The sequence below is a fragment of the Pelodiscus sinensis genome, chromosome 32 (genome assembly GCF_049634645.1).
Source record: "Pelodiscus sinensis isolate JC-2024 chromosome 32, ASM4963464v1, whole genome shotgun sequence".
Lineage (NCBI taxonomy): Eukaryota > Metazoa > Chordata > Testudines > Trionychidae > Pelodiscus > Pelodiscus sinensis.
In genome coordinates this window covers 4,048,483-4,059,244 of record NC_134742.1, presented here as the reverse complement: position 1 = coordinate 4,059,244, position 10,762 = coordinate 4,048,483, and the positions used below count along the sequence as shown (strand labels likewise).

General features: G+C 53.8%; 1 protein-coding gene across 1 annotated transcript; it reads left to right on the top strand.

Annotated features, from left to right (window-relative positions):
• Window positions 1-927: 927 nt before the first annotated feature.
• LOC142823219 (C-type lectin domain family 2 member B-like) lies at window positions 928-10,758 on the top strand. Its single transcript, XM_075913839.1, has 5 exons — window positions 928-1,231; window positions 1,937-2,032; window positions 3,320-3,492; window positions 4,123-4,226; window positions 8,515-10,758. Exons 1-5 carry the CDS (start codon window positions 1,219-1,221, stop codon window positions 8,663-8,665), a joined length of 537 nt encoding a protein of 178 aa, XP_075769954.1. The 5' UTR covers window positions 928-1,218; the 3' UTR covers window positions 8,666-10,758.
• The last annotated feature ends 4 nt before the right edge of the window (window positions 10,759-10,762 follow it).

Genomic DNA, 10,762 nt, shown 5'->3' with positions numbered 1-10,762 from the left:
CATGAGGGTGCAGTGTGGCATTGCTGTGAAACCCAGCCAGCTGAGTCCAGGGACATATGAGGGGGTCAGCTTGTGAGTGCTGAGTACCCAGTCCTCTCAGACGTGCTCTGATTAGTGGGTGTGAGTGCCTGTGTGTGTTGCTAAGGTGGGAAGAACCCCATCCTGAGGAACCTAGTTCCTGCAGGAGAGCTCCAGTGGGAGGGGGAATTGGCAGCAGGGAGAATTCAGCTCCATATGAGAGCACAAGTAAGCACCAACAGCACACTGATAGAACTGTTAACCTTCCCCCAGTCCCATAAGGGTAACCCTGATAAATGAGCATACCCCAGAGTATTGGGCAAATCTGGTAACAAATGTCTCCTCTTTTCTAAACTGAAAAGTCCCAGTCGCTTTAGCTTCTCCTCATACGGGACCCAGTCCAAACCCCTAATCATTGTAGTTGCCCTTTTCTGAACCCTTTCCAAGTCCAAAATATCTTTTTTGAGGTGAGGAGACCACATCTGTACACAGTATTCAAGATGTGGGCGTACCATAGTTTTATACAGGGGCAGTAAGATATTCTGGGTCTTATTTTCTATCCCTTTCTTAATAATTCCTAACATCCTATTTGTCTTTTTGACCGCCGCAGCACTCTGTGTGGAAGTTTTCAGAGAACTATCCACGATAGCTTCATTCATATTTTTCTGCCTGTCTCTGGAATTTTTCTCTTATCAAAAACACGGCATATCCTAGCACCAGGTTGTTTCTGGTCTTTTTGGCCTGGTCTCGCTGTCCTGTACAAGTTCTGCATAATTGGGCAGCACTCCTGACTTTCCCCACCCTTTCTGGTGTGGCCTGTGTACATACGTGCGTGCCCAGACTCGAGTGAGACCCAGGGTGGTGTGTTAGAGAGCCATACTTTGGACAAGGCCGGGATGAGGCCTAGCACTGTAGTCGTTGTTCTGGTCATGGGAGGGCTGTCCAGGCTCCCTTACAGTGGTGCACATCTGCACATGCCTTGGTCCAAAGAACAAAACTGATTCTGCACATGGAAGGAAAAAATTAGAGGGAGCATTGCCCTGACCTCTCCTGCTTGGCCTGTTTTGGTTTCCGCTCTGCCAGGGAGTCCGGAACAGGGAGGGAGCTTTGCTACTGCTGCATCGGACCAGTCACCCAGAGGAGCTGAGCCCGGCCCAGCGCCTGCGGCAGCGTCCCCAGCCCGAGCGCGGCGGAGAGTCCATGGAGTCAGCAGGTGGGAGTGCTGACAGCCATGTGCTGCTGCAGGAGCTGCATGTTGATGCCAGTAGGCTCCTGGAGACAGGACAGGAGCCAGATAACGGGGTGTTGCTGCCTGGGACCAGGCTGGAGAGACACAGACTGACGGGGTTGGGGCAGGCTCTGCCCAACCCGTCTGTGGGCAGCAGGGGCTGGAAGCTCTGGGGCTCTCAGGGCCCCGATCCCTGGCTCCCAGGGGCTGGCTGGCGCACACAGCACTGGGCATGTGGCCAGGCAGGGGTGGTTTGGGCTAGTGGGTCAGACCCCCTGTGGCAGCCCTGGCCCCTCTCAGCCTGGCTCCTTCTCCCCCTTCGGCTGCGTGGTGCCCGGGTGAGACCCCGTGTGCGGGGACGGGCGCTGGGCAGGGTGGGCTCAGCCAGTACTGGGCTGAGGGGGCAGAGCAGCTTGAGCTCTTGCCATGGGAACATGCGGGTCCTTATCTCTGTGTCCCTGAGCTCACCGGCCTGGTGCCGGCCTGGCTGGCGGTGCCAAGGGGTGCTGGGCTGAGGGGGGAGGGACTGTTCTGCCAGCCCCAGCCTGCCTGAGCCCCCGGGCGCCTCTCCCAGAGCATCCAGCAGGAGGCGCGAGGGGCAGAACGGGGCGTTTTCTAGGGCAGCCGTAGCCTGGTGCTGTCAGTGAGACGCGGCCTCGCGGCCTGGCCTGACTGGTCCCTCTGTTTCAGGGTCTCACTGTAACTGCAAGACACACAAGACAGTTGCCCTCGGAGTCGCCGCAGTCGTGATCTTTGGTCTCCTCATGGCTGTTATTGCCCTGGCAGGTGAGTTCTCAGCTTCCTCCCTGCCCCCCTCTCTGCACATCTCTCCCCCTGGGGCTGCCCCAGTCACAGCGTCTCCTCCTGGCCTGTCCGACTCCTGCCCCTGGGACAGAGGCTTCCTGAGGGATGCTCCTGCCTCCTCCCAAAACCTGCCCAGGGCCAAGCTGGCAGTTGCCCATCACTGAAATGAGCCGTGGGGTGCAGCACAGACACCCCCATTAGCACTGTATGACACCCACCAGTGAGCAACCAGGGCAGCTGTTCCTGCTGAACATGGGCCCAGCTGTGTCTGCCCTTGGCCTGGGGAAGGCGTGTGGGGTGTGTGTGTGTGTTTGGGGGGGGATCTGTGAGAATGTCTGGGGTGGGGTTTATCTGTTGCTCTGGGGTCTGAGCACTGGCCCCCAGGTGGGCTCAGCAGCCGGCCGAGGGGGGTGAATCTATGTCTGTTTGCACGGGGGTGACTCTGGGCCCATGTGGCTCTTTTGGCAGAGCGGACTTGGTGCAAACTGCTGAGGTAGGTGGGCGGCAGTGGGGCAGGGCAGGCCCTGCTCTGGTGTGGCCACTGCAGTCAGTGACCAGAGCAGGACATGTGACCCCAGCGCATCTGTGCCAGGGGTTTGCACTGGTGTAACAGACCCACCATGGTTACAGTGCTGGCCACCCTGGTATAAGCCGGCTGTGAATGGGCCCCATTGGCTCACTCAGGGCATGGTGAGATTTGGGAGCTTGGGGTTCCACCCTATGGGTGCAGGGAGCCCCACAACAGAGTGAGTGAGCCTCCCGCCAGGCATCTCCCTTGCCCTGCGTCTGGCTGCGCTGGGAGCTCCAGGCAGCGGGTGCTTGGCCTGGCGAAGGGCAGGGAGTTTGTTCCCCCCCACCCCTCAGCCCCCTCCTGGGCAGCCCAGCGCAGAGCAGGGGAGGGGCAGCGGCCCAGGCGAGCAGGGGAACCGGCCTGGCCACCCCTGCTGAACCCGCCTCTTACCCAGCGTCGCTCTCCTGCCAGCTGCCAGCCCTGACCACGGCCCCCTCCCTCAGCCCACCCCCGGCTCTGACACGGCGCCTGGGCCTCAGCTGCCTCCCTATTGAATGTGAACTGGGATTAGTGGCCCTGTGAGACCAGGGACAAGTAACGCTCCCATGGGGCTGGATTCCCACTGTCCTAGTTCCCCTTCAAGCCCACCCAGTACCTGACAGGGTCAGAGCAGTCTAGGCAGCCTGGGGGGCCGGGATCATTTCTCCCCACCCACGGGCAGGCTCCCTCTCACTCCACCTGTTCCTGTCCCATTTCAGTGTTATCTGGGCGCTCTCCAGCTGCATGGGGTCCCTGCTGCCCGGACACCTGGGTCGGCTACCAGGGGAAATGTTACTATTTCTCCAAGACCGAAGGGAACTGGCCCGACAGCTGGAGCAACTGCTCTGCCCTGGGGGCCTCCCTGGCTGGGATTGACACCCCGCAGGAAATGGTGAGAGACTCGGCGCACTGGCCTGGCCTGGGCTCTGTCCCTTGGGCAGGGAGCAGCTCAGAGCCAATGGACTTTCCAGGGCCCCTCTGGTGTCAGTAATGGGAGGATCAGCCACTGTCAGGCCTCTCAGCAGGAGATGACCCTCTGGGGCTGGGCTGCCCCAGTGTCTGCTGGGCTGCCTGGGGCTGGGGGGGGCTGAGACCCCAGTGCGGCTGGAAGGGCCAGTGCCCCTGGGTAGGGGAAGAGCAGCCAGCTGAGGATGGGGGAGGGGTCCCCTTAGGCCTGGCCTCTCCCAGCATCCCCTGCACTGATTATCTCTCTCCTTCCCCGGGAAGGGCTGGAGGGAGCCCGGCTGCCCTGTCAGGCGAGGGTTTCACACAGAGCCTGGCCCGGCATGGGGGGCAAGTGGTGGGAATTTGGACCCAGCAGCTCCCAAGCGCTGCCCAAGCCCTGGGGAAGTTGGGGTGGGGGGAGCTGGGTTTGGCAGAGGAGGGTTAATACTGAATTACCCAGAGCTGGGCAAGGGGGAGGGGAAAATCCCCAGCCCCTCCTCCTGTGAACACTTAAAGCCCTTCTGTGCGCACCTGGGATTGTCGGGCCCTGACACCGCCTCCCCCTCTGCTCTTCTAGTTTTTTATGCAGCACAGTAAAGGCAAATTCGACCACTGGATTGGCCTCTGGAGGCACCCAGACCAGCCCTGGAAATGGGCCAACGGCACCGAATTCAACCACTGGTGAGTCTTTTCCTCTCTCTCTGTGATCTCCCTGGGATTTGGGTGCCTGGTGTCTGAGCCATCGAGTTCAGGCCAAGCCCCCTGCTAGTGCTGTGGGAACAGCCAGAGAGCGCTTGGAAGAGTGTGTGCTGGGTGTGTTAGTGACAGGTGCAAGCCAGTGTCTCCTGCTGGCTGATGGACATATCTTTGGCTGTAACGAGGTCCCTGAATCTTTGATGAGGCATCTACATACCAGATGCTTGATGGTCACACATGCTGGGTGCCTGCGGCTGCCACTGGAACAGAGAAACAGCAAAGAGGGTGCAGACAACACCCCCAGCCTGATTTCAGTGGGCTCTGGGTGATCTAATAACTACCCCCCACGTGAGCCAGTAGCCGGGTTTGACCTTCAAACAGCAGCCAAAGTTCCTTCTAAGATTTTCAACCATGAGTCAAGTGAGTTTTGTCTTGTGCCCCCATATTGAGGCCATGTGCACTTGTGTGGATGTGCCACCGTGGTACCTGCCCGTTACTGACAAATAGCTTAGCTACATGAATTTTTAAAATGTTATAGAAGAAAAAATTCTAAAAGAAGGGATAACTAACGCTATGAAATCAAATACAAACACTATTAATACTGCACATTTTTCAGTAGCCATTTGGTAGCTTACGTGTATCTGTTCCCTAGAGGTATAAAACAAAATTGCTCATTTTCTTGACATAGCAAACGAGATATTTTACGATTCGTATCGATACATGAAATGAAATATGCTTGAAATTAAAGTTGAAATTGTTTAATAGGATCATTTCTGAGCACTGTTTGTGCACATTGAAAAAAATGCTGTTTCCTAGATGATAGGGAGCAATGCTTCAGTTGTTTACATACCACAAATCTTTCATTCTTCCATGCTGGTGGATTCAGCTCTGTGGAAAGATTGAGGAATGAAAGCCTTCTGCAGATTTGTGTTAGAGATGTAGCCGTGTTAGCCTGGTACAGCTGAAACAAAAAACAGGGCTGTGTAGCACTTTAAAGATTAACAAGATGGTTTAATATGTGATGAGCTTTCGTGGGCCAGTCCCACTTCCTCAGATCAAATAGTGGAAGAAAATTGTCACAACCATATATACCAAAGGATACAATTTAAAAAAATGAACACATATGAAAAGGACAAATCAAATTTCAGAACAGAAGGGGAATGGAAGGGGGAAGAAAGGGGGGGGAAGTACATGTCTGTGAGCTAATGATATTAGAGGTGATAATTGGGGAAGCTATCTTTGTAATGGGTAAGATAATTAGAGTCTTTATTCAAACTTAAGTGTAAAGTGTCAAATTTGAGCATGAATGACAGTTCAGAGGATTCTCTTTGAAGTGAAGTCTTAAAAGGTCTATGAAGCAGGATGCAGGTAATCAAGTCGTTGATACAAAGATAGCTTCCCCAATTATCACCTCTAATATCATTAGCTCACTGACATTTACCTCCTTCCCTTCCCTTCCTCCTTTTCATATGTGTTCATTTTTTTAAATTGTATCCTTTGGTATATATCGTTGTGACAATTTTCTTCCACTATTTGATCTGAGGAAGTGGGTCTGGCCCACGAAAGCTCATCACATATTAAACCATCTTGTTAGTCTTTAAAGTGCTACACAGTCCTGTTTTTTGTTTCTTCTGCAGATTTGATTAATTTATTTTTATGTCTGTACCTCAGCAGTGTCTGAATCACATGGGTGGACAACTTGGCAATGAAATTGCAGAAGTGCTGACGGTGGGGTGTAACCCATTTCTTACGTTTATCTTTACACCCCATGACCGGAGGGCAGCTCATGGATTTTTTTTTTAACTAACACTTCTGAGGCTCATGGATTGCTAGACCCCAGATCAATACCAGGCAAATTACTTGAAACTATGCTAAACCATATGACCATAATTACCAGGCACATGGGTGAACATGGTATGTTTGGAGAAGAGTCAACAGGGCTTTTGTAAAGGGAAATCCTGCCACATCAGTGTGTTAGAATTCTGTGAGGATATAAACAAATGTGTGGACAAGAGGGATTGAGTGGATAGAGGGTACTTAGACTTTCACAAAGCCTTGGGCAAGGTCTCCCAGCAGAGGCTGTCATGGGACAAGAGGGACGTTCCTATCATGGATCGATAACTAGTTAAACCAGGGTGGGCAAAGTATGCCACAGCCAGATCTGGCCTGCCCAACATTTCTGTTCGTCCTGTTAAAAGTCCTGTGGTGCAGAGGGGTGCTCAGAAGGGCTGTCTACCTGCTGTGGCCCCGCATTGCTCCTGGAAGTGGCCAGCTGCTGCTGGCGTGTCTCTGTGCACAGCGCACCCTGGTCAGGGAGGGCAGAGGTAGCTCTGCGCTGGCTCTTGCACTGTCCTCAGAGCTCCTGTTGGTTGGAAACTGGTCAATTGGAGCTGCAGGGGCGGGACTTGTGTATGCTGGCACCACACAGAGACCCCCGCCCCCCTCCCCACAAAGGGTGCTGAGACACCCCAGAGCTTTGTGTTTAAAAACAAACTCACTCTTTTAGTGACGGGTGGGAAACCAGGAAACGCCCAAGGTGGGCTAAGGGATCCGGTCAGTTGGCAATATTCCAGCAAGCATGCCCTGCGCTAGGCCGCAGCCTGCCTTTGTGCCTATGGCACAGGCCGTCACTTAGCAACCTGCTAGGGACATGTCTGCGCTGCAGCTGGCACCCGGCCTCCCAGACCAGGCAGACAGGCATGAGCTGACTGGGTGGCACTGTCTTCCTGGGAGTCTTTAATTGGCTGGCTGGCTCGAGCCGCCACCTCTGCCACTACGTCCCCCCTGCTGCTGCTGTGAGTCGCTCAGGTCTTGCTAGCACAGGTCTGTGCTCCAGAGCTGGGAGCCGCACTCCCTGCTGCGCTGCAGACGTAAGGCGCACGTCCTGAGCGCTCAGGGTACGTCTACACTGCACAAAACACTCGCGTTGTGGGCTCTGAAACCCGCTTCCCCCAGTAAATGACCCCTGTCTCAGTCAGCCAGAAGCCTGAGACACTATCACTGAGGGGAGGAGCTGCCGCAGGCATCTCAATGGGGTGTTAACTCTGAAACTTGCCACCCTTTGGGGGCCCACCCCAGCAGAAGGCTCCGGGTGCATCACTGCCGTCCCAGCAGCGCTCTGCTGGCAGGATGCTGGTGCCTCCCCTACCCCCTTCCCCTCAGCCATGTGATCAGGCAGGCGGGGGCTGGGTTAGCCTGGCTCTGGGACACATCTTAGCCCACCCAGAGCCAGAGGCTGGAGGTCTGGGGGTGGGGAGATCCCAATCTGCCCAGAGTGGTGCTGGGCCTCCTTCCAGCCCGGCACCTGCTCCTGAGGAGACAGGATGGTCTGTGTGGGAGCGTTTCCTGTGGGCCTGGATCCTGCCCCTGTGCCCAGGGGGGAGGTGCTGGGCTGCAGCTCTGGCAGGAAGTTGGGTGTGAGTGGCTGGGCCACCCCACAGCCCCTGGGTCTGTGCTGCTGGTGTCTTGGCTCCAGGCCATGATACAATGTGCCCGGGGAGCCTGGCCCCAGCTCTTCCGTGCTGCGTTACTGCTGCTCCTCGCCATGTGCTGCTCCCCTGAAACCTACGCCCAGGGCAGACTAAGGGGAGAGGGTGGAGCCTGCTGGGGCTCTTCCAACCCCAGCTGGGCGTGCGGTGGGAGCAAGATTTGGGGTTAACTTTCCCCCCCCGGCATGAATGTTCCATGGATAGCGTGACCACGTCTCCTGTTTTTCCCAGGACAGTCCCTTATTTAGGACCTCCTCCCGGCGTCCCGACTTCTTTTAAAAAAACGGGCACGTTGTCCTGTATTTCTCCCGCAGCAGGAGGGGTGGGGGAGAGGAGCCCCCATGCTCAGGGCTTCAAGCCACCGAAGCCCAAGTGCCGGGGGGTTCCCTCCCCTGCGTGCTGCTGGGGTGAACTTCATCCCTGCAGTGGGACAGGGTGGGCGGGGAGCTGCTGGAGCTCTGAGTGCCGGTGGACACCCCCCCCCCCCATAGGGCAGGAGCCCCACATGCCTGCACCCCCGCCCCCTTGGTGCCCGTGTTAGGTATAGGGAAATACGGTCCCCCTATCCATGGAGGCCAGTTTCATAGACCCTCTTGGCCCTGCTGCTTCACGATCCCCTTTCTAGCTCTCCCCTTTACTGAGGGGCAGGGCTGGTGCAGGAAGGGGAACTGAGGGGCTGTGAATGCAGCAGCTCCCTGCCCTGTTAGAGTGTTGCCCCCTGTCTGTGACCGACGGGAAACACCCGGCTCCTGCCTCACACCCGCTCCCTGGCTTCTGCCCTGCAGGTTTGTGATCCAAGGAGGAGGTGACTGCGCCTTCCTGAACGACGAGAACGGGGTCGGCAGCTCACGGTGCACCAGCGAGGCACAATGGATCTGCAGCAAACCCGATGTATTTACAGCAGCAAAGGAGACGCCAGGGGGAGAAGCCTCGTAACAGGCGTGTGTTCAAAGGATACGTCACAAGGCATATTGTGTACAGAGATCGTTACAACAGCATGCAGGGTGTGAATTGGAGGAGGCATGCAGGAGTGTGGTAGAATTAGCCCTGGGAAAGCTGGATTGGTCTTTCTTCAGCATCACACCTGCTCTGAGCCTCTCTGGGTGAAAGCCAGAAAAGCCGTTTGCACATTTCGTCCTCTCCCCACGGCTGCCTGTTTTTCCTGCCAGTGGAACTGCTCAGATCGGCCTTTCCCACCTACCTCACCTGGCGCAGGGAGTCGTGATCGTCCCTGAGCCGAGAGGCACAGCACCAGCCTCCGCTTTCCCTGCCCGAGAGCCCCCTACAGAAGCTTTTTGCTTCAGAGAACTCTCAGTGGAGCCTTTTAATAGTAATAGAGAGGTAGCTGTGTTCCTCTGATCTTGCTGAAACAAAAGAAAGGACTATGCAGCACTTTAAAGACTAACAGGATGGTTTAATAGGTGATGAGTTTTCGTAGACCAGACGCACTTCGTCCGATCAAATTCTGGAAGAGAATTGGCATGACCATATATACCAAAGGAATACAATGAAAAAAAAATGAACACATTATAAAACTGACAAATCAGATTTAAAACAGAAAGGAGTGAGGGGGAAGGCAAATATCTATGAGATAATGATACTAGGGGTGATAATTGGGGAAGCTATCTTTGTAGTAAGATAATTAGCATCTTTGTTAAGGCCCATTCGTAAAGTGTCAAATTTAAGCATGAATGATAGTTCTGAGGTTTCCCTTTGTAATCTGGTGTTAAAGTATCTTTGAAGTAAGATACACGTAGTAAGGTCATTAAGATTATGCTCAGGTTGGTTGAAATGAAAAGAAACTGAAGATGTCTGATTTGTGGGCATTAATTCTTTGGCGAAGTGTCTGAGAAGTTTGTCCAATGTACATAGCAGAAGGACACTGTTGGCATATGGTGGCATAAATTATATTTCTGGATGAACAGGAATATGTGTTCTTGATCTTGTAACTGACATGGTAAGGTCCAGTGATGGTGTCACCAGAGTAAATATGTGGACAAAGTTAGCAACGGGGTTTGTTGCAAGGGAAGGTACCAGGGTTGGTATTAGTGTGGTATGTCCTGGGGTTGTTGGTAAGAATCATCCTGAGGTTAGGTGGTTGTGTATAGGAGACCATTCCATAGAGTGGGACAGAGCTGAGTGGGAAATGGTGTCCCCCCCCCTCAGATGTTTTTCAATATGAATTTTTCTGGGTCATTTGGAATTGTGGTGAAAACCCAGGTGATTTTGAAGTTTGCAGCTTTAATTGCCAATTTCTAGTTTGGGGCTTTTTTAAAAAAATAAAAGCCTGAAATGTTAAACTGGTGTTAACTATTTTCCGTGAACTTTTAGAGCCCTAGGCTGGCACAAGGCAGCAGGCAGGAGTTAGAATTGCTCTGCAACTCCCAGCGAGACACTCTGCTAGGCAGTATTCACACCCTGCATGCTGTTGTAATAATCTCTCTACACAATATGCCTTGTGAAGTATCCTTTGAAAACGCACAGCTTGCTGGTTAACACTATCGTGGTGAAATGTGTATAACAACATTCAGTGCGGCATTGTGAACATACACTCAAATCATGACTAGGTGTATCCATCAGACAAGTCTGAGGAGTAAGCAAAGCCTGTTTCTCAAAGACCAAGGACAAGTTGATGCTTCCGCCCAGGTGTCATTAAAGTTGATCAGCCATTAAGTGGCTGTTCTTTGGCAAGGAAGGGGGCAGGAACAAATCAGTCTGCACCTCAAACAGAGGAGAAGAAACAGTCAGAACCTCTTTCACCACCAGACTCCTTGTCGTCTTCTACTCAGCTGCACAGAACTTTGAGAGGGGCTGATCTATAAAAGTGAGGGACAAACACCCCCAGGTATCTCCCTCCCCCACACGACTGATGAAGATACAAGAAACGGCCATTGGATTGGGGGGGCATGGTCCTGACCCAAAAGGCTTGGTGAGTGGTGTTGGAAGGATGTGGTCAACCTTTACATTGAAATTCAGTATTATTAGTTTGACTACTAGACACAACTTTTCCTTATATTTATTGCCCATGCTTAC